General features: G+C 41.0%; 1 protein-coding gene across 1 annotated transcript in view; it reads right to left on the reverse strand.

Moving 5' to 3' along the window:
• Positions 1-6,826: 6,826 nt before the first annotated feature.
• The window catches only part of COL4A1 (collagen type IV alpha 1 chain), a 140,703-nt gene continuing 123,159 nt past the window's right edge, over positions 6,827-24,370 (reverse strand). The window contains exons 41-52 of the mRNA XM_059685108.1: positions 23,892-23,942; positions 22,570-22,755; positions 21,777-21,910; positions 20,149-20,221; positions 19,298-19,369; positions 17,910-18,038; positions 16,825-16,923; positions 15,674-15,886; positions 14,592-14,769; positions 11,674-11,788; positions 10,286-10,458; positions 6,827-8,363 (exon numbers count right to left, since the gene is read on the reverse strand). Coding sequence (XP_059541091.1) covers positions 8,282-8,363; positions 10,286-10,458; positions 11,674-11,788; positions 14,592-14,769; positions 15,674-15,886; positions 16,825-16,923; positions 17,910-18,038; positions 19,298-19,369; positions 20,149-20,221; positions 21,777-21,910; positions 22,570-22,755; positions 23,892-23,942 — 1,505 coding nt within the window. The 3' untranslated portion in view covers positions 6,827-8,281. The remainder of the gene's footprint in view (positions 8,364-10,285; positions 10,459-11,673; positions 11,789-14,591; positions 14,770-15,673; positions 15,887-16,824; positions 16,924-17,909; positions 18,039-19,297; positions 19,370-20,148; positions 20,222-21,776; positions 21,911-22,569; positions 22,756-23,891; positions 23,943-24,370) is intronic.

The following is a 24,370-nucleotide window of genomic DNA, read 5'->3' on the forward strand; positions in this document are numbered from 1 at the left end:
ACTTAACAAAATTTGTGAGATGCAGGTAAATCAGTGCATAGAGGGAAATTTGCATAGCATTCAATGCTTATATTAAAAAAGAATAAAAGTCTCAAATCAATCATCTAAATGTCCACCTGCAGAAACTAGAAAAAAGGGAGCAAAAATAAACGCAAAATAAGAAATGAAAAAATATTATAAGGTTATGAGTAAAAAAAATCAATGAAACAGAAGATGGTTCTTTGAAAGATCAAGGATACTGATAAATTTCTAACAAGTTTTACAAAGAAAAAGGATGCAACTTACCCATATCGGGAAAGAAATAAAGGATGTCACTATAGGTTCCATAGACACAAAGATAATAAGGGAATACTATGAAAACTCTACGCACAAATTCAATAACTCAGAATAAACTAATTCCTTGAAGGGAAAACTATTCAATTTATCCAAGGTGAAATAGAATCTGAATAGTCCTATAACTATCAAACATTGAAGGTATAATTAAAACCTCCCCAAAAAGGAATTTGAAGGTCCATATAATTTCACTGTCAAATGCTACTAAATATTTAAAAGAGAAATAACACTGACTCTACATAATCTCTTCCAGAAAATGGAAGAAGAGGGCATATTTCCCAGCTCATTTTTTTTAGAAAGGCATATTTGATACAAAAAAAGAAAGAAACAAAGACAAGACAAAAAAAAAAAAAAGCTTAAGAACTACTTTTCCTCACTTACAAAAGCACAAAAATCCTCAATGAAATATTAGTGAATCAAATCCAGCAATACAGAACAAGTAAATAAATAAATAATGCACCATAACCAAGTGAGCATTATCCTGGAAATGTAAGACTGGTACAATCTTGGGTTATCCATCATATTAACAGTCTAAAGAAAAAACATAAGTTGATACAGAAAAAGCATTTGATAAAATTTAACATTCATTCTTGCTAAAAAAAATAAATCTCAAATATAATGCCATGTAGATAAAAAAAACCTACAGTTAACATCATACTTAATGGTGAAAGACTAAATGTTTTTTCGTTAGTATCAAAACCAAGGGAAGAATATCCTTTCTTACCACTCCTATACAGCAGTTACTGGATGCCCTGGCCAGTGCAAAAATGCAAGGAAAAGAGAAAAAGGGGGAGGGGGCTGAGTATGGAAAATAAGAAATAGAACTGTCCTTATTCACAAACAGCATGATTGTTATATAGAAAATCTTAACAGAGCAGGGGGAAAAAAGTCCCCCTAGACTAGAGCTATAAAAGAGAATGTAGGAAAGTCACAGGATCCAAGGTTAACACACACACACACACACAATAATCATATTGCTTTAGATTAGGTAAGTATAATTTAAAAAATTTTTAAACATGTTTGATAATTTAAAATTTACAATGACTCTAAAAAGTAAACACTTAGGTGTAAATCTAACCTAACGTCCACACAACCTATATGCTGAAAACAATAAAATAATGATTTAAAAAATCAAAGGAGCCTAAAAAAATGGAAAGACATACTATGTTAGCAGAACATAAGATTTAGTGTAGTAAAGACAATAATTCTTGCCAAACTAATTGATGGGTTTTAAAGTAACCCAAACCCAAATCTCAGGATATTCTGTTGCTGAATCTCAAATTTATATATATTAAAAAAAAAACTACAATAGCTAAAACAACTTTGAAAAGGAAGTACAAAATAGGAGGGAGGAATCACATGGATTTTAATACTTAATGTAAAGTTAAATTAATCAAGAGAATAGTGTGGGTAAGGCAGTCACATAGATCAATGAAGCAGAGTAGAGTTCAAAAACAGACCCAGACAAAATATGGTAAATTGAGTTTAACAAAAATGCAAAATCAATTCAATAAAATGATAGCTAACTAAATTTTGACAAGAGTGTCAAGATCATCTAATGGGGCCCAGCCAGTGTTGCTCAGTGGTTGAGCATTGACCTATGAACCAGGAGCTCATGGTTCAATTCCCAGTCAGGGTGCATGCCAGGGTTGCGGGCTCTATCCCGAGTGGGGAGCATGCAGGAGGCAGCCGATCAATGATTCTCATTCATCATTGATGTTTCTATTTCTCTCTCCCTCTTCCTTCCTCTCTGAAATCAATATATACATATATATATATATATATATATATATATATATATATATATATATATATATATATATATTTAAAAAGATTATCCAATGGGGAAAAGAGAGTCTCTTTAATAAATGGAACTGCAACAACTGGATATCTATGTACAAAAGAATGAAGTTAGTCTTCTAAGTCATGCCATATACGAAAAATAACTCAAAATGAATCAATGGCCTAAACAGCTAAAGTTATAAAATTCTTGACAAAAATCATAGGAGTCAATGTTCATGACCTTGGATTTGGCAATGGATTATTTTATTTATTATTTATTTATTTATTTATTTATTTATTGTCTAAAGTTTTACATCTGTCTCTTTTTCCCCTGATTGACACCCCTCGCCCCCAGCCATTCCCGCCCCAGGCAAGCCCCCACCACCCCAGTGTATGTGTTCATTGGTTATGCTAATATGCATGCATATAAGTCCTTTGGGTGCTCTCTAACCCCACCCCCTCACACACACACACACCTCCCCTGCCATTTGTCTCTGGATCTATTCTTGTTCATCAGTTTATGTTGATCATTATATCCCACATATGAGTGAGATCATGTGATATTTATCTTTCTCCAACTGGCTTATTTCGCTTAGCATAATGCTCTCCAGTTCCATCCATGCTGTTGCAAATGGTAAAGGTTCCTTCTTTTTTATAGTGGCATAGTATTCCATTGGGTAGATGTACCCCCGTTTTTTAATTCACTCATCTGCTGATAGGCACTTAGGTTGTTTCCAAATATTAGCTGTTGTAAATTGTGCTGCTATGGACATAGGGGTGCATATATCCTTTCTGACTGGTGTTTCTGATTTCTTGGGATATAGTCCTAGAAGTGGGATTACTGGGTCAAATGGGAGTTCCATTTTTAACTTTTTGAGGAAACTCCATATTGTCTTCCACAGTGGCTGCACCAGTCTGCATTCCCACCAGGAGTGCACGAGGGTTCCTTTTTCTCCACATCCTTACCAGCACTTGTCGTTTGTTGATTTGTTGATGATAGCCAGTCTGACAGGTGTGAGATGGTACCTCATTGTTGTTTTGATTTGCATCTCTTGGCTGATTAGTGACTTTGAGCATGTTTTCATGTCTCTGGGCCTTCTGTATGTCCTTTTTTGAAAAGTGTCTATTTAGGTCCTTTGCCCATTTTTTGATTGGATTGTTTATCTCCCTTTTGCTAACTTGTATGAGTTCTCTGTACATTTTGGAGATTAAACCCTTATCTGAAATAGCATTGGCAAATATGTTCTCCCATGCAGTGGGCTTTCTTGTTATTTTGTTGATGGTTTCTTTTGCTGTGCAGAAGCTTTTTATTTTGATGTAGTCCCATTTGTTTATTTTCTCCTTAGTCTCCAGGCAATGAATTCTTTGATATATCAAAAGCATGAGCAACAACAGAAAAGTGGATAAACTGTACTTAATCAAATTTAAAAATTTTTGTGCATCAAAGAACAATATCAAAAAAGTAAAGAAAATCCACAGAATGAAAGAATATATTTACAAACCATATATCTGATAAAGGTCTGTATCCTGAATATATAAAGAACTCTTACAACTAAACAACAAAAAGACAAGCAACCTAATTTTAAATGGGCAAAGGAGTTGAATAAATACTTCTTCAAAGATACACAAATGACCATTAAGACCACGAAAAGATGCTCAATATTAGGGAAATGAAAATCATAACCACAATGAGAGACAACTTCACACCCAGTAGGATGGGTATAATCAAAGAGTGGAAAATAAAAAGTGTTGGTAAGGATGTATTCTTGGTGGGAATGAAAGTGGTTCAGCCTCTGTGGAAAATAACTGGGCAGTTCCTCAAAAAGTTAAACACAGAGTATCCATAGGATTTAACAATTCCACTCCTAGGCATAGTCCCTCAAAGAATTGAAAACAAGAACTCAAACAAATAAATGTACAAACCTTTTCATAGGAGCATTATCAAAAGTAGCCAAAAGATCAAAACAGTCCAAAGAGCCACCAACAGATAAATGGATAAAACCCTGTGTCATATACATTCAATGGAAATTGTTCAGCCATAAGAATTAATGAAGTAATGATACATGTTACCACATGAATGAATCTTGAAAATATTATGCTAGGTGAAAGAAGCCAGACACAAAAGTCACAAGTCCCGTTGTATGAAATCCAGAATAGGTAAATCCAGAGTCAAGAAGCAACTTGGTGGTTGGTTGCTGGGGGCCGGGGGTGGAGGGGGAGTCACTGCTGAATGGGCACTGGATTTGAGTGATGAAAATGTTTTAGAACAAGGTGTAGGGGATGGTTGCACAACAATGTGAATGTACGAAATGCTACTGAATTGTTCACTTCAAAATGGTGAACTTTAAGTTATGTAAATTTCATTATTAAAAAACAATTAATAGATTGTAATATAAATATAGTATGCAAAATAACAAAGCCTTTAAAAGAAAACAGGAGAAAATCTAAGTGACCTAGGATTAATTAAAGAGTTCTTAAACTTGATATCAATAGCATGTCCCGTAAAAAATATTGATAAATTGGACATCATCAAAATGAAAAACTTTAGCTCTGTGAAAGATACTGTTAAGAGGATTAATTTGCAAATCATAGATCCAACAAATAACTTATAACCAGAATATCCAAAGAGCTTTCAAAACTCAACAGAATGAAAAGAAACAAATATTTTTAAATGAGCAAAGAGCCCTGGCCAGTTGAATAAGAGCCCTGGTCAGTTGGTTGGAGTGTCGTCCCATACACTAAAAAGGTTGCGGGTTCAATCCCAGTCAGGGCACATGTGGGTAGTAACGGGTTGATGTTTCTCACACTGATCTCTCTCTCTCTCTCTCTCTCTCTCTCTCTCTCTCTCTCTCTCACACACACACACACACACACACACACACATCCTATCCTCTCTTTCTAAAATTAATAAACACATCCTTGGAGAGGATTTTAAAAATGAGCAAGGAGTTAATAGATATTTCAAAAAAGAAGATATACCGATGGCCAAAAAGTGCATGGGAAGATGCTCAACGTCATTAACCATTAAAGAAAGCCAAATTAAAACCATTGTTCGATGGCACTGCATACTACTTAGAATGAGGCAGGGGGTTGGACTGCAAGTCTCACTTACAGTAGGAAAGAAAGAAGATATATTTCTTTTTCCCTGGCGATCTAAGTTTCAGTTTCAACTTGATCTAAATATGATCCATGTAGTGCAATACTGCGTGCTCAAGAAAAAGCTCTAAATATTGTTATGCTCTTGGTTTTCATACCCACAGAATTGTAGTGAGGATGAAATGGGCTAAGTTACAAGCATGACACCTCACTGCTTCATCAGGAGATATCAGTCAAGGTCTCGTTTCGGTCACCTCCCTCCCATCATCGATAAAAGGGAGGAAAGGGGTAGTTAGGTTTCCTTAATATACAGTATCGAATAGGAAAGAAGAAAACTAAAGTCAGCCCTAGCTGGTTTGGCTCAGTGGATAGAGCATTGGCCTGGGAACTGAAGGGTCCCAGGTTCAATTCCAGTCAAGGGCACATGCCTGGGTTGCGGGCTTGATCCCCAGTAGGGGGCTTGCAGGAGGCAGCTGATCAATGATTCGCTCTCATCATTGATGTTTCTATCTCTCCCTCTCTGAAATCAATTAAAAATATATATTAAAGAAAACTAAACTAAAATCATTTGGCTTGGTGTCTGGTGAAGTTACTGAGAAATATTAATCACCTCCATATTGTAGCCATTTTAGAATATTTTGTTTCTACATGTAAAACTGATTTATCATAAATTATAATTTATTATGTACAGTTTGGTCAATATAGGAAAGTACAAAGAAGATCATATCATACCTTGACTCTCAACATTCAGATCCTGTGCATTTTATACCTCTGTTTCTGAAAGCAGTTTCTATGTCTTATTTTTTAAATTACCCTAGAGTGAAATGGACTTATTTTGACTTACAGTTCTATGAATTACAACATATGTATAGGTTCATGTAACCATAATCAAAGTAAGTACACAGAAGTGTTACATCACACCAAAAAAACTCCCTCAAGCTCTCGCTATGTAGGCACACACATGCCCGCTTCAACCCTGTCAACCAACCACTGAACGCCTCCCCATCACTATAGATTTGTCTCTTCAAGAACGTAATAACAGAGTGTGCAACCTTTTGAGACTGTCTTCTTTCGCTCAGCACAGTGCATATGACATTCATCCGAGTTGTGTGCATCAAGTTTATTCCTTTTTCTTGCTGAGTGGGATTACATTGTATGGATGTGCCACACTTCATTTATCACCTTTGAAGCACATTGGGTTTTCAGTTTGGGGTAACTATGAATAGAGAATAAACACTCGTGTGCAGGTTTTTGTGTGAATATAAGTGGTTTTTTCCCTCTAGGGTAAATACCCAGCACTACAATGGCGGAGTCATATATAAGCACATATTTAATGCATCCATCCCTAATGGATCTGCTTTCAATGGTTGGATATGGGTGTCATTCATCTCTATCTTGCAACTTTCCACTTCTTAAAAAGTGGCAACCCTTGGTATGCCTACAATGAATGGAGAGGTGGATGGGTGGACATTGGCTGCCTGGATGGATAGATAGAAGGGATGGGGTGGGGGGAGGAAGAGAGAGGGAGGGAGAAGACCATCCTTTTATTCTTTGTAGTAATTCCTGTAAATGATGCCCAGTCTATGACTCTTATTTGGAAGAACTGCAAACTAAATATGATCTAAGGTAAGCAAAGCTTACAAATTTATTAGTGGCTTGTGCAGAAACTTTGTTTTTCATGTTTCTGTAGCAATACTGGCGACAAATTAATAAAAGCTTAATTTTTATACAAATAGTTTTATTACAAATTTGAATTTTTAAAGAAATACACATTTAAAGAAATTACATCAAAGGCCTTAGTAGTCTTAAAAACGTTTTGGAGACTTTTAGTGAAAGGTCATTTCAGGCATAGTGACCCGGTTCTGCTCTCCTGCAATCCAGCCATTCCCCTGCTGAAGTCTGAACACAGCTCAGAAAAAAAACACGGAAGCCACCTGAACGTGCTGACAGGTAAAAACACTGATACTTTGATTTGACGGAGCTGTTTTTCACACTGGGCTGCAGAATGAGGAATACTCAGCAAATGAAGGCCTTTTAAGGTTGTTGCTTTTGAAGTCAAGTCATTCAGTTTGTGATTAGTTTTTCAACCCTGAATATATTTAATACAGAATAAAAACAATAAGCTCAAAGTACATATTTCACCATAATAGACACCATATCCATGAACCTGGGTTTGGTTTTGGCAATACACATTTTTTTTTTTTTGGTTTGGTTTGGAGGTGAACAATAAAAATTGGTGTTTCACATTCAATACCCTTGTGTTTAAAAATCTATGTTAAAGGACAACACAGTCTTTTAAAGGAAGAATCTATGTATTAAGCTTTATTTTAACAGTGGAACTGAAACTAAAAACTTGACCTGCCTAACTGCTGACATCTATATAAATTACTAAAATATATATATACATATATATTTCATTTCTGCCTACTTTTGGACCATCTTTATTCCACAGGATATTGGTGATTTCTGCAAAAGCAGCTGCGTAGTACCACACATAGCAGAAAGACCTAAATTTATATTTGGGGATCAAAACATGTGGCCGCTGAGCCCATAATTCCATTTGGAGGTTCGAAACACCGTTTTCACGTGACTATTCTTTGTACAGACCAAGGGACTTGAATTTTGAAACAGCTAGACAGTGACATAAACAAACATTTCATCCGGGGGTGAAAAATGACTATTATCATACAAGAATGAAAACGGGTGTTCACACAGTATGGAAGGCCCCGCACACCTCCTAGCACCCTTTGGTTTTCTGATGGAGTTCTCATTTCACACATCAGTGCACCGGATTGTAGAACAGACTCATATTTTTATTTCGTCAAAAGCGCCATTTGGCATGTCACTATGGACAGCTTATCGATGTCTCTGTTTCTCCTTCAGCAAGTAGAGGCCAATGAAGCAGGGTGTGTTAGTTACGCGGATTCCTATAAGGCACTTTACGGTTTTCATACTGGACAGTGAGGTACACAGGATATATTTCTAGGGTTCGTTGCTGTTAAAAAAAAAGAGGAAGGGGAAGAGGAGGGAGTAGCACCATGTTGTGACGTTAGCTGAGAGCTGGGCCTCATTATGTTCTTCTCATACAGACTTGGCAGCGGCTGACGTGCGTGCGCAGCTCCCCGGCCTTCAAGGTGGACGGCGTGGGCTTCCTACGATGCAAAAAACAGCCAGCTGTCACTTCACTGCTTGTCAAACCTCAAGCAAGTTTGTCAGCCCCCCCCCCCCCGCCCCCGCCCCGCCTGCCCGGAGATCTCCAAGGGGTCAGATGAGGATGGGTTCCAGCCCCATGACCAACAGCCACCATTATTCAGCCTGACTCTGAGCGGGCACCTTGCTGGGGCATCACATGCCTTCATAACTCACGAAGCCATGCAAGTTATCACCTGCATTCCCCATCCCTGGGCCCTGAGGTTAGTGACGTTCCCAGGAGCACATAGAGAGAGAAGGTACCCCACGTCTGCTTGGCTCCAACGTCTCAACCACCCCCTTCTCCTCCTCCCCCCACCCCCGCACCACCTGCTGCCTCCTTGAACTATAGTTTAACTTTGTCTTCTCAACCTGATTACAAACTCCTCCAGGGGAAGAAGATACTGTTCTTTTTCTGCAATACTTTACAAGTTCTCATCAAATATTTACGGAATGCTACACTGAGCAACAAATCTGGGAAAATTAACCAGCCTTTGAAATACTTTTATAACGTTTGAAGGATTTATATGCAGGTGGTCTGATTGATGGCCAAAGAGAAAGGAAGACATTTAGTGCCCCAAATGCTTCCTTGATCCTAAAAATCCTACCTTGTTCTGACTACTGGAAAGGGAGAGACTGCACTAAAATTGACAGATAAATTCTATTAAAACCGAAGGAATCATATAAGCAGAGTACTCTGCCCTAAAATTGAGGCTGCTTAATGTTAGTAACCTTTGGTGAAAATCCTAGTGCCCCCAAACTATGTTTAAGGTAATAATATTAAGATATCCCCTAATTTTGTTAAAAAAGCATTTTAGTTCATTGTACCAGGATATGGTTCAAAAAATACCCCCATTTCTACCCATTAACCTGTGACACAAAGCTCCAGGAGCTGACTGATACACGCATTAAGTGCCATTTTGGTAGCTAATGGGTACATTCTATCTGTAAAGGTGACATCAAGTTTCCAGTTGCCTGAAAAGTCTCACGCAAGCTCCCAATTAGGAACCTGGTGATGTTCTGATGCTTAAAGAATTGTGAGTGGCAAGTGTGTAGCTTCAACTTGTATGACCTAAACTACAAAGAGATGGGGTCATAGCAGAGTTCCACAAAATTCTTTCCCAAAAGGCAAAGACAGGAGGGCTTATCTCCAGGGGTGAGAAGCATTTATTCTAGGAACGAATAGTAAGTAAGTGCTCAGGCCCCATCGGCCTCCTACATCCACTCCAGCAGGGGCCGCAGCTAGAACTAAGCAACAGCTAGAGGCCCCCTCATGTGCTCCTGTCCACTGGGGACCAGGCAGGCCTCCAAACTACCTTCAACAAGGTCAGCAGCCTCCTGGGATAGTCACTTGAAAGGTGAAATTTTGGCAATGGTAAAGGAAGGAAAAGAAGGCCTTCCCTTTCCATTTCAGCTACATTTGTACAGAAATTTATTTTTATTTGCATGTGTCTAAAAAACAAAGTCATGTTAAGCCACTCAGAACTACCCAACACATTAAATTCAGCCTTGTAAATGCAATGAAATGACTGAGTGTTAAAGATACGATATTTTCCAATGCTCTTTGAAGATTTTAATTGCTTTAATTACATTTTAGTGTGTTCACCTAGAAAAATGAAAAATGACCTTTTTTCTTTCACGGTTCTTCAGTCAATGAGAGAATTAAGCCCATCGCCTATGAGCGCTGCCTTTGAAAATTGTCTCGGCTCTCTGCCCATGTAGAACAGAATCAGATTTTTGCTACTACACGTGGACGAGCACTCCTAATTACTGTTTCATAACGACCTTTGAGACTTTGTGCTGGAAGGTATATGGATCAGGGATGATTAAAAATAAAGACCACAACCAGGTGAGGGTGCTACAAGAGAAGGTCATTCCGACTTACTTGAACATCTCATTTCTCTCTATAGTGGCAAGCCAAAAGCTGTAAGCATTTGCATAGTAATTACAAGTCCCACGGCCGTGGCACTCGATGAAGGGCGCACTTCTAAACTCTTCCAGACAGGACCCGGGGGATGCGAGGGCTTGCCCAGAACCTTCGGCACCAGCGCTGGTGTGCTGCGGAACAAAGGGATCACGTGTCAGCAATTCCCACTCACCAACAGCAGAGGGCGTCACTGTCTCCAGGGAGGAGCCAGAGTGCTCCCTTCCAGGAAGCCAGCTCTCTGCCTCATGCAATCACCAGGGAACACACTCATGCCCACGCTGCTTACACACTGGGCACGGCATTACTCCTCACAGCACCAGAAACCAGCCGGCCACTCCTCCCAAAATAGGAGATGCCAGTCCAGCTTCATTAGAATTTAAAGAAATGCTTTTCTCACTCTGTCTTATTTTTGTAACAGTGAAACCTCTTCCAACTGGGGAGATGCAACAAGAGCCAAAATGTGTAAATGATGCTATAACCAACTGATATGACATCAGATTTTCTAAATTAAATTATATCCTATATTTGCTAGATTAGATGCTAGATAGCCTTTGGTAAGGTAAAGAAAGATCATCAATTTTTTTAAAGAGGAAATTGAACAAGAAGGAGAGAAACGAGTAACTACTATTGTAACTGTTAAATTGCATTTTGGTCTATCGGCTTACAATGGTCATGTGGAAAGTATTTGTGCGGGGTCATTTACTGGGAGTTAGTCTAGTAGAACCTGATCTTACAAGTTCAGAGCCTTCATAGACTCAAGCAATACTTTAAATCGAGGCAATAAAATAAGAAACTACAATGGGACCTCAAAGAGGTACCATGTTTCCTGTTTTAATTGGTTTTTCAGGGGAAGAGAACATCCAGGGCATCTGGCATCTGGGGCAGCTGGGTGATAGGGGGGCAGTCTCACCCCACGTGAAGGGTGTGGACACTCACGCTCCCAGATATAGTGCGGAGGAGGCAGCGCACTGTTAGCCAACATTCTGTCGCTCTCCTCCTGACTCGAGTTTCTGCCTTCAGGCTTGCGTGCTTTAATAAATGTGTACCTCCCTCCTCTTCTACCTGACTGTAGGAAATGGCAGCCTGTCCTCCCAGCTACCTAGTCCCAGAGCAGCCCCTCCCAAGGCAAGAGGAGGGCCTGGCTGGGCACTGGATGCACTGCGGTTCCCAGCAGAACAGGCCAGACCCTGGGGATCAGATGGAAGATGGGCCTAAGCAGGGGGAGCCACAGAACTGAGAAGGTGGCAGCATCAGAGAGTAGAGGCGGGGTGGGGGGGGGGGGAAGGGGGTGGTGGTGTTAGTAGGGGGCTTCCCCCGGGGAAATATGGAGTCTCCCAAATACTTACCATCACAAAGGAATAGCCAATCCAGAGTGAGGACCACCCGTTGGGGCACTGCGGGATCTGAATGGTCTGGCTGTGCACAGCCATCACCATGGCTGGAGCCTCACACACAGAACACCTGGAGGGACCAGAACAAAGATGCTCAGCACAGCTGAAGGGATGGCCCAGGATGAAGCCTTTACTTGTTCATGCCTTTTCCCATTATTTGCAGCCAATCTCTTCACTAGATCTTTCTGATTCAATTACATGTTTACCAAATGGATAATGTGCCCACCGCTTGCACTCTCCTTGTCTCCGTATTAAAATATTAAATTCAAAAATACATCCAACACCTACAATTTAACTATCTGCTTTGTCAAAGGAGGAAAATGGGAAAGTCACGCTGTAACAGTGGCCATCTCCCAGAGGGGCAGGGGCTACAATATCTTCTGCTTTCTCTTTTGTGTTTCCAGTTTTTCAACAACAAGCATGTATTTCAGCAAACACAGTTAATGCTTGGTGAAATCCAAGGGCTCCCAGCCATTGGTTTTAAGCTAGGAATCATCTGAGATATAAGAAACGCATTTAGTGACTTAGAATCGCCAAGGCAAACAATGCACCTGAGGCTGGGTGTCCACATGAGCCTCCTTCAGGAGACCTGTTCCAGACCCGGGGCCAACACACCAGTAACGAGACCCTGTCCTGGGCCAAGGCTGTCACTGGGACCCCTGAAGCTGGAGTCAGTCCCCAAGAACCCTCCCCAGGACCGACACCTCTTAGCCAGGCTGCCTCACACACAGCCGTCCAGGACTAAATTAAAACAACCCACACTGCTCTGACTCACTCCCCCTCAACGAAGGGAACCCTTTGATGATGAGATAATGTTTTGTTAAAGAAAAAAAGAAAAGAAAAGAAACACCAGCAGGAAAATAATTATATTCAAGTCACAAAATGAACAGAGTGTTAGCAACGCTGATAAATGACTATAGATGGTGTTAATAATTACACCTAGTTATGCTGGAACATTTGCATGAAAATGGATGAGGAGTGGGAAGAGGACCTAAATTAGTCATTCGATTTTCCATGGACTTGGGGGGGGGGAGTGCAATTTTCTATTTTCTTCACACAAATGCAGATGAATTAAAAGGCTCGGTTAAGCGACAGTTACTGAAATTGGCCTTATACATCTGCCACCATCTGCCTGCCAGACACAGAATCCAGAAATACAGCACGAAGGAAAGGCTTGCTCTGGGCTAGGGGGGCGCAAGGGGCTGTACAGGAGGTGGTCCTGACCCTGTCAGATGGCTGATTAGGAAACACAGAACCATAGTTAATGAGCTCTACGGTCCCTTAAAATTCACAGTCTAATTCCCCATATAATTTGTGAAGAAACTGAGGTCACAGTTAGATGTGTCAAAGCCAGAACCAGAACTCAGTTCTTTTTGCTCTCAAACCAGTGGCCTTACTAATACAACAATGAAACAACCCATAGTTTTATGATGATTCCTGAGTTTAGGAAGCCAGAAAGTTCTTAGAAGCCCTCAGAAGAAATATATTAAATCCTGAGAAGTTACTGGGAACCTAAGTTAAGTAACCATGGAAACTGCTTCTGAAGAGGCCAGGAGAAATGGGCAGCATTATTTCCAAAAGGAAATGTGATATATACACACACACACACACACACATATATATATATATATGGTTGAAGGAGTAGTGGGCTTAAAGGATGCAAGTTCCCTTCACGCTGAGTTCCTATGGGTCAGTTAACAGAAAGATGTAAAAAGCCTGAAATGTACGATACTGGCCATTTAAACGACTCATGCTTACAGAACCAGGGGTTTCTTACTGAAATCAATGGGACCACAGAGAAAAGCAAATCTAAGTCACAGGCTTCTAAAGCCCTGTTTTTGGAATATTCCACATACATGTCAGAGCCCCGGTGCTCTCCACCAAATCAAGGTCAAATGTCAGTTTTATCAAAAGGTAAATAGAAAACAAAAATGAAAAGTCATTTTCTACCTGTTGTCCACGGGAAGCTAAACAAAAACACAAAGGTGGTTAGTATTCCTTCTCACACACTCAGCACGGTTCTGAGCAAGAAAAGTCTTATCCCAGAACAGTCCACAGCCCCACACGGACACTTAGAAAGTATTGTCTGTGTTTTGAAAAATGCCACTCCGGAAGGGTAATGCATGATTTTCCCCATTTAAGACTCATAATATACGTTTTCTTAAAGCTGACAAGAAAAATCAAAGGAAGTTGTCTGGAGATATTTTAATGTAAGGCAATAAAAAACCTATGATTTTCCTATTTATTAGGCATCTCCCAGCCTTTCTGGTTCCAGGATCCTACATGGAACAGTTCTCTTAATAAGACTGTGATCTCGCCCAGCCAGATCAGTGGTTGAACCAGGGGATCACAGTTCAATTCCCGGTCAGGGCACATGCCCAGATTGTGGGTTAGATCCTCAGTAGGGGGGTGCAGGAAGCAGCCCATCAATGATTCCCTCTCATCACTAATGTTTCTATTTCTCTCTCCCTTTCCCTTCCTCTCTGAAATCAATGAAAATATTTTTAAATGGTTATGATAAATATAATGTTATGTGTGTTTTACTATAATTAAAAATAATTAAATTACTCTGATAATGTCACAGGGGGATGAGCAATTCGGAAGAAAGAACATCTTAAAAGGCTCCTTACGGAGATCACTATTTAAAGGGGGGGCGGGGGGAGGGAGTTAAAAACACTTTTCTAATGCTTGCTGAGGACTCCAGTGACATTGCTTTGGTCATGGGAGGAAAGACAACCAACTCATGAGTGAGTCACATGAGGTATGAATTCTGTTACAGATCTGGGCATTTGAAAAAAAAAAAAAAAAAAAAAAAACCTCTGTCTAGACTACAAGCAATTTTTTTTCTTCAATTATACATCTGCTCGACTTACCTGCTAATAAACGGTCTAATACTGTCCCCGGCGATGGGTGCCATGGACATTGGCATGGGCTCCGGGGTGGACAACCAGTAGGAATAATCATTTCGGGAGGCAAAGTTGCAGACATTGTTGATGTTGCAGAACAGGAAGGGCATGGTACTGAACTTGCGCAGGCAGCTTCCAGCCGTGCCTGGAGGCGCAGGGAGAGACAGCAGGTGAAGGATTTGCTTTCTAATTCACTGTCTACCTCTGTGTCACATGGTTTTGAGCTGGCTAATAATGACATATGTATATTCAACCTAATCATTAAAATGGGAACAAAATTCTTTAAAAATCATAAATAGAAGGTAGTAAATATACCAAAGAGACTAATATGATTGTAAATGAGCATTAAATTAAATGTGAAGTAATCAAGAAAAGAGAGGTACTAAAAAGAATTATGTGGGACATTCAGATTGAATTCTAAAAGATATTTAACGTGGGGTCCCTTGTACAATGGGTATGAATATAGTGGACACTGCCTTTAATGGCCGTTTTGCCAAAAATGCAGAGATGCTCTTTATATAGACCCTTGCTGTCTGCTGTTAAGACCTAACCTGGATTTTGTGTGGAGGGTATCTGGAGGGGACTAAGGAAATGACCACAGATATGAACTTTCTGCTGATCTAAACTAATATCAGGGACACAGCTTAGGACACGCAGAAAAACATTTGGACAGAATATCATGGGACTTTTTTTAAAAAAAAGAGCCACAGTAAAGCTGCTCTATTTTAAGCATGCAAACTTTCAAGTGTGTATTTCAGAAATCTTGGTCCTACTTGATAAATTGAAGAAGAGATCAAAAGCTTTGTTAATTTAAAATTTTTCAAAGATTCAGCCTTTAAATTTTCTGGGCTTCCCATTTAGTAACACAGTAGCTGTTAAATTGATGGTTCATTTGGCAAGGATGGAGGAAAATAGGGCTAAGCCCTCTTTTCATTAACAAGATCTTCGTGGCACCCTGAACGACAGGACCAGAGCTGAATACAGCTCTCCACCACCGAGGCCCTCAACGAATCCACGTTGGATGAATCATGAATCTGTAAATGTCTCACCTAAGTCCTGTCCGTGGGCCCTTTCATTGCCTTGCACATAGAGCAAAGAGTACCCATTGTAAAGAATTTTGGTCCCGGGAGGACACTGCGGATCATCTGTTGTTTGACTGTGCCTGGTCACAAGGAAGCCGTGATCAACGGATGGGGTGCCTGGAGGACCCATGGATCCTGGCAACCCATCAGGGCCGGGTGGTCCTGGAAACCCTCTTGGACCTGGAAGATAGAAGAGAAGTTGGGTTCCCTAGTCACAGACAAGTTCCTCTGAAAGGCTCCAAGCAAGACCAGTCAAACACAACAACCCACCTTCTTCTTGCTGCCTTAGCTTTTCTTTTTTATATACTACCTTACGATGTTTTATGAGCAAAGCAGATGCTCAAAACAATTTAGTCCAATGAATAAATAAAATATGTGAAAAGGGATATATGAATAAATGGAATAAATGGCGTGATTCCATGCATGTGATGCATATAGCATTTGGAGGCTTCTCTAGGAAAGAATTATTATAGAATTATTCAAACAACCTCCTTTTAAAGTGGCTTCTCTTCCATATCGGCCCAAAGCGTGCGCATGGCAACAGGTCAGTAAGAAAGCATCCATGCCGTGGGTCCTTGGGTCCCCTACGGTACCTAACTATGCTGCCTGCAAAATTGCAAAACTATGCTGCCTCATATACCTTCTGCTGGGCTGAGCCCTTTGTTCAGTCACCTGATGCCCCGAACCTTTAGCATCTCGGTCACTAATGGGATATTTGAGTTCCTGCTTCCTAGGGAAACAGACCAACTTTACACCAGGGCAGACAAGGGCCCTTTGGCCAATACTGGCATTGTCATCTCCTTCCCCTTATCCTTTGCTGAAACGGAATTTCTGAGGCTGCAGCCTGCTTCCCTCATAGAAAACCACACAGGGCCATCACTATTGGCCTCCTTTCAGCAACATCTGGGAAAAATTGTGCTTTGATCAACGTCTGCCTCCCTACATAGAAAAAGTGATGACAACCCTTTAACTCTTCTATAGGATCCAATTTCTTCTAAGAAACAGACTTCTTTGGAAATCTTCCAAATAACATTTTCAACTCCATTTTGCAGTTTTCCGCACACCAGCTTCTAACCCAAAGATACGGTAATAAGGTTGGGAGACTGCGGCAAACCTACCAGGAGGTCCAGAGGGTCCCCTCTCTCCTTTCTGGCCAGGGGCACCATCAAAGCCGGGACTACCTGGTGGTCCAGGTATGCCCACGGATCCTGTCACACCTAAAGGAAGAGAAAGAGAAGTTAGGCTCCGATCCTAGAGAGCAGAAGGCTGTATCTTTCACTTCCCCTTTGAAATGTGCTCTCTAACCTTCTGGAAGGCAAGCTGGAGGCCTCTGACTGCAGATAAAAGTCTTCCCAGAGAAGTACGATTGCTTCCTGCAAAGCCCTGTACACAGTTCACCAAGCAGCTGCCAAACGGACATTTGAATGGGTGTACGTTGCATCATCCCATTCAGAGCTCTCCCTAGTTTCTTGCTATTATTATTGCTATTGTTTGGCAGATCATTTTGGAAAAGGCAAGCTGTGTGGGCTGGGAGGGAGCTATTTGACACATTTTTAATCTTCTCAAGTGTGTCCCCCTTGACCATATTCCACCATCTCAAATAATTTTTAGGCAACAGATATACTGACAATGGATCTTTTCATGTGTACAGTTTAATCTGAGGTAGTTTAAACTTACATTTTCCTATATGCTACCTTTCAATTCCAAATGTTTTCATTCTCCTTTACTTTTCACACCCCCCCCCCATTCCAATAGCTCTTAAAATAGGAAGCATTTAGCCCAAATAAGCAGAGAGATTCTAGGTTAGGATGCCTGGAAACAATAGAAATTAGCACAAGTCTTTGACAGTTGGGTAGAGCTTCTGAACCAACTGCCGAGAGCTCCAGTTCTTACTGTTTTAGGTGGCTGCTCCTGCCCCCCGCCCCGCCCCGCCCCTCTATGTCCTAGCTGGGAACAATGATGTGGTTCCTTTCACCCATGTTTTTCTAATTGATGTGCTAGGTTGCATGGTATTTCACTCTGGCTTTTTTAGGTCCACTAAAACACTCTGTTTGGTTTGGATATGCATGAAAGAAAGGTAAGAAAATCATATTCAAATAAGTGATTATGTAGTCATTACCCAGAGACACATGGGTGAAGAGGAAATCCCGACCTCTTCCCTCCTGACCCTCACTCCCTCCCTGCACAGCCCAGTTAATCTTACCTTGCTGTCCTTTGGGGCCTGGAGGTCCCGGAAACCCTTTCATACCGGCAGGACCTTCAGGACCAGGGAGCCCTGGCTCCCCTTTGACAATTTGGTAGGGACCCGGGGGCCCAGGGGGACCTGGAAGACCTGTGGGAAACAGGGATACCATTGATCAATTTCACAGTCAACGTATGATGCCAGAAAGAGCTTCCAAAGAAGAGTGCAATGTGAAACCCAATCCAAATAGAATGTTTCTCAGATGGAAAATCATCATCAAAAACACGAGTAATCATATCCTCATAAGTCATACATGTTATCTGCACACATGTATTATTTCACCTAAAATCCTGAGTCCTGGGGCCTGGAACACACATTGGGGTCATCGATTCAAACTGCCTGGACTCCCTGACGACCACCATCCGGCCCTCACTTGAACACTGCCAGGAAGTGAAGCTCATTCTCTCCAGGCATCTCTCTTGTGACTTGGATAGCGCCCATATTTGCAAGGACAAAGTTTTTCTCCCACTTATCCGAAATCTGCCTCACTGTACATTATAACCGCTAGTCTTACTTTTTAATGGTGAATAAACTTAATCCTTCTTCTGTGTGACAGATCTTGAAATATGTGCAATAATAAGAGTTTGCAGAGGAGTCTGAGGTCTGCCTCAATCTCCCTTCTTCAACCAAGCATTCCCTAATTCTCTCACTCCTCCCACACGCATTCCCCCTTTTCTTCCCTTCCCTTCCCTTCCCTTCCCTTCCCTTCCCTTCCCTTCCCTTCCCTTCCCTTCCCTCCCCTCCCCTCCCCTCCCCTCCCCTCCCCTCCCCTCCCCTTTTCTTTTCTTTTCTTTTCTTTTCTTTTCTTTTCTTTTCTTTTCTTTTCTTTTCTTTTCTTTTCTTTTCTGACATGCCCCTTCTCACTGCATTTCAGTTGCTCATTCTCTCCCTTGGAACAAGGTTTAAAAAAACTCAACACAGCTCCAGAAATAAGGTCTGGCCAGCAAAGATTACAATGGGATGCACTGTACTTAATTAAACTACTTCCAAAATTATCATGTGCTTTTCGGAGCCACTGCACGCTGTCGATGCCCAGTGCAGGGGAGAGGAAGACCCTTTCCTATAAAGAACTCCTTACTGTCCAACCAGAATTCATTCAGCAGCATCAATGTTATTCCTATTATGACTTCAAGTCGCTGATTTCAAGATAAGTCACTGGTAAAAATGTCTACCAGATTAGTCAAATACAGCAATTCTGACTAGCTACCAAAGAATTTGGTTGATTATTTTCTAATGACCTTTGAGCCTTTTCACATTGGTAAAACCAAACACCCTAATTCTGTGAGTTCAATGGCTTTCATATTTCCTCAAATCCGTAAGGCACCTTCCAATTCAGCACATTATCGTACCTTTAGATCCAGGGAAACCTTGGTCTCCTTGATCTCCTTTAATTCCCTGAAGGCCAGGGAGACCTTTCTGACCTGGAAGAAAGCACAACATTGTATTTGTACAGGATCATAAAAGATATACAAGTATGCATATGCATAGGCATGTGTAAAGATACACATGTGCGCATATGCATACATGCATGTGAATATACACGTGTATATGTACGCACATATATGCATGCAAGCATATACATATACACAGTGAAATTTTCCCATTTAGGCTTATGGAAGAAAAGAGTATTACTTCTGGTCAACTATGTAAAACTTTTGATGAAACTCTTCTTTCAAGAACCCAAAAATCACATTTCTAAACATGCAACAAACTGCAAAATGGTCACAACCAGTGGAGGGGCACATGATACTGTTTTTGGTCACATTCTGATTCACACATGACCCCAAATAGACCACAAAACCTGCAGGCTGAGCACTTGTTTTATGGACCTTTCATTCATATGTATCTGATTCAGCAGTAAAAATCACAGTGTCTGAACATTGGTAGGTACCCCTACATATTTTCTCAACACATTAATAAGTTAATGAATGACCAAAATCCATGACTTCTTAATGATATTCAAATAACTGAGATGCAATGATCCACTGATTCTTAGTAAAAAAAAATCAGAACATCTTTATACAGCCATTCATAGCATTATACAAATTGGGCTGTCACATAGAAATAGCATATTTAATTTGAAGAGATTAAGACTTGTTCTATAATTATACTGGTTCTATCAATATTAAAGTGCCAGTGGTTAGGAAGCTCTGGGAATAGGTAAATGTGCCTTTAAGCAGCATCACCTTTACTGTCTTACCTTGAAAACCTGGAACTCCTGGAGGTCCCATATCACCCTTAGCACCTGTGATTCCTGGAGTACCACCAATCCCCTAGACACACAAAGAGAACATCAGTTGGGAATCATTCAGGAGATGAACAGTAAGACTCTCATCGGGAAACTGGGACAACCCCTTCATGTTCTGCAAAGTATCTTTGTGGATAAATGGTGTCTTGTGGTTCTTGAAAGATGTAAAAAGAATGCCAAAAACTCTATGTATGTCAAAACAAGGGAAGTGAATCAACTTGCTTCATTCACTGTGTCCCCTCTTCTTGTCCATCTATGTGGTAAGTTCTCAGAGCAGGTGCAAGTCTGACATTCTGCTGTCCCACCCCAGATCACAATGCCATGAACAGAGGTGGGACTTCCTAAACATTTATCATGGCAACACATCAATCTACCAACACCAACTACTTTCTGGAAAACTTTCCTCTAAACACTCAAGCGTAGTGCTTTTTCTTTAGAATTAGCTTCATATCTTACCTGAAAAGTGATTTTAAATATGGAAATGAGATAAAATATACTAAAGAAGGATTATTTTTCTTTATAACAATATTCATGTATTTTAAAAATATTATCTCATATTCTAGCTGCTAACTCAATAGTTTTTTCTTCTAGTTTCTTTCTCGATATATAAAAAATTGTATTGTTTCTAACATATATTTGTTTCTTTGCTTTAATTTATTTTAATAGGTGCCATAACCAAAATAATATGCACAAATATATACAGTTGACCCTGAACATTGCAGGGATTAGGAGTGCCAACCTCCTGAGCAGTGAAACATTTTTATATAACTTTTGACTCCCCCAAAACTTAACTACAGTCATCTTCAGTATTCGTGGGGAATTGGTTCCATGACCTCCTCCAGATACTAAAATCTGAGGATACTCCAGTTACTTACATAAAATGGCATAGTGGAACAAGGCATACTATCAGCTCTCCACATCTATGAATTCCTAATTACAAAATAAAGTATTGTTTTCAATCTACAGTTGGTTAAATCTGAGGATGCAAAACCTGGGGACACAGGAGCTAACTGTATATATATTTTTTAAATCCACATATAAGTGGACCTGCATCATTCAAACCCATGTTGTTCAGGATCAACTATATACAGGCATGTGTGTGTGTATGTGTGTGTGTGTTTTAAGATATGTATGTCATATGAGTGCATACACACATATACATATATACATATATATATACACACACACACACACACACACGTATTTATACATAACTACATAGAGAGATTAGAAATGTGGAGTATATTTCTATGTTACTGAGGCTTGCTTTTTGCATCAAGTTTGTAAGTAGATTTTTAAACCCATGCATTGAACTGTGTTTTCAAGTGGTATAACATTTCTCTTTAATGGTCATTGTAAAACTAGACTGTAAAAAATGTTTAATAGTTGCCTACTGTGGTGCCAATAAAGATGGCTAATGACTGGCAAGAGAGAAGGAACTGAAGAAACTGATCCTGAGAGGATTTCTGAGTGTAATACATATGCGCGCGCGCACGTGTGCACACACACACACACACACACACACAGGCATATTATTTTGTGATTCTTTTCAAAAACAAGACCTATAAATGACAACTTACAGGCATGCCTTGGAATCCTGGGTCTCCCTTGGGTCCTGGAGGACCAGGGGCCCCTGGCCAGCCTGGGTTTCCTCTGTCACCTTTCAGTCCATCAATCCCAGGGAGCCCTGGAGGCCCCATTGGTCCCGGAGGCCCTAATGGGAGACACAAAAGTCACACATGTCAGGTGAGGGGGTTTTCATGTATGGGTGCCATTGGCCCATGGTTGTCATCACTGCCACCCAACTGTTGCCAACTGCGTATACAGCCACACCATATCTATGGTCACTCAACTGTCCCTAACTATATGTAGCAACACAGCACCAAGCTGTGCGAGCCCCAAAGAAATCAGGGTGCCCTAGAAGGAAGAATCTGATCTGCTCTTTGGCATAAAATGTTGATATAAGCACTGCCCTCTCGGTGTCCACAGGCCCTGTGTTGCTGGGTTCAAGGGCAGCGATGCTGCAGCAGTGCCCGTGGCCGTGAGGGGGAGGCCTGCCAGATGTCATCTGGCCGAAACAACCAGCACAGGTGCCATTCATGCTCCAGCCCTTTCCCACAATCCTCTCTCCTCTCTCCCTTAATCATGTGTCATATATACTGAATCCCTTGACAGAAAGGACACAGAAAAGCATTGGCCCAGACCAAAATACAAAAGGCCCAATGTCTGAAGCAGTTTCAAGTTGAAATAAATGCTGTCAATGTCTAAATAAAACCTCAATCGAGAAAGTATGTATTTAAATCTCTTTTACACTTGTTGTATATCTGTACCTTCTGATTCAGCCCCAGTTCTACCCCTGACCAGACACCTTACCTGGCAGGCCAGGTTGTCCCTGCGGGCCCCGGTCTCCTTTGGGCCCCTCCACGGGGCGGCCCGGAGCTCCCGGCAATCCTGGCTGTCCTTGCGGCCCCGGAGGACCCGAGAATCCTTTCTCTCCTTTGGATCCAGGAATTCCTGGGCTCCCAGCTAATCCTGGGAAACCCACTTCACCCTTTGAGCCTAAACAATAAAAACAGATTGAGATCATGAGAAAGGCAGGAAGAAGAGAAACCCCAGAATATAGGAGGGAGGGGCTGCCAGAAGCTCCAGGAGGAACACTGGAGCTGGGTGCCCTTTCCGCTCCTTGTTATTAATTAACACTCCTACCACAGCCAACCTAACGAGGAGTCAGCTTAGGATACCAGAGCCTGGCCCTCATTCTTAGCTATTATTCTGTATACTTTTTAAAGGAAGTGCTCTATGCCAAAAGCATGTGAGTATATGCTCAGATAAGCCTACAGTCAGTAGCACTGCTAAAGTGCTAAAAAGGCTTGTTCCACCAACAGGCGAATGGATAAACAAAATATGTTATGTCCGCACCATATAACATCACTCAGCAAGGAAAAAAATGATCTATTGCCACATGCAACAACACAGGTGAATCTCAAACTGGTTATTCTGTACGAAAGAAGACAGTCTAAAAGTAAAATACCGTAGGATTCCATTTCTGTAAAATTCTAGAAAATGCAAGCTAATCTATAGTGCCAAAAAGCAGGTCAATGTCTGGGGGCAGGAAGAGGCAGAATGGGGGATGACAAAGCAGCACAGAAAACTTTTGGGGTGATGGGTTTGTTCACTATCTTGAATGTGGCGATATTTTCATGGGTGCATACATATATCAAGACATTCAATCACACACTTTAAGTAAGTGCAGTTTATTGTATGTCCATAGTAATAAAACTGTTTAAAAATTTGTGTGTGTGTTTTTTAAGTAAGAGCTTTTAGGGGGGAAAAAAAGAACTACATGTTTAGTTTAAAATATATTACCCCAAACCTTCCAATAAAATACAAAAATTCTAGGATTATTTTAAGGTGATTAGGAAAAATAAAAAGGGAAAGAGAGAGGGCCATCACCTGACCTGATCACAGAGCCCCCTCTCCTGACTCTCCCTCTGCCGTCTCACAAAGCAACAAATCCAAAACACAGCGCTGTGTCATGTGTTGTCACGGGCCAGAAAACATGTCAATTAGATTATTCCAAACCCAGTATCTACTGTCTATGTCCAACTACCTCACTGCAACTTCCACCCTGTTCTGCAGGCACCGTGTGCATCATCAATGAGTGGAAAAGGAAGAACACATTCAGCATACGTTACCTTTGTCTCCTTTGGACCCTGGAAACCCTGGGACGCCTCTTCCGGGTATACCTGTAAGAGGAGGGCAAGAAGCAGTGTTCATCTTTCCTAAAAGAGCCGATCTGCAGGTACAGTACAAAACAGTACCAATACCCTGTACCATCTGCAGAAGACAGAAATTAGTTAATTGCACCATGGGAGTGAAATTATATTCCTATAGTTGTCCTAAGATACCCTTGACAGCATAGATATAATTTAGTACTTTTTCCTAAGTCCCTTTCAGCTCAGAACCATTATGACACTTAGCAGAAATAATCTGTACAAATGGGTACTTATTTCCTACGACTGTCTGGAGACTCACAAATTGGCTTTTCTCAGACAACCATCCAACTGACAGCTATTCTCAAGAGAGGGGGGGAGAGCCAGAGACACTTGGGGAAGCAGCCCCCGGGGAGCCCACAAATGTGAGAAAGGGCTTCAGGGAAGATTAAAAGGGGGGG

This window comes from Myotis daubentonii, chromosome 2 (assembly GCF_963259705.1).
Source record: "Myotis daubentonii chromosome 2, mMyoDau2.1, whole genome shotgun sequence".
Taxonomy (NCBI): Eukaryota; Metazoa; Chordata; class Mammalia; order Chiroptera; family Vespertilionidae; genus Myotis; species Myotis daubentonii.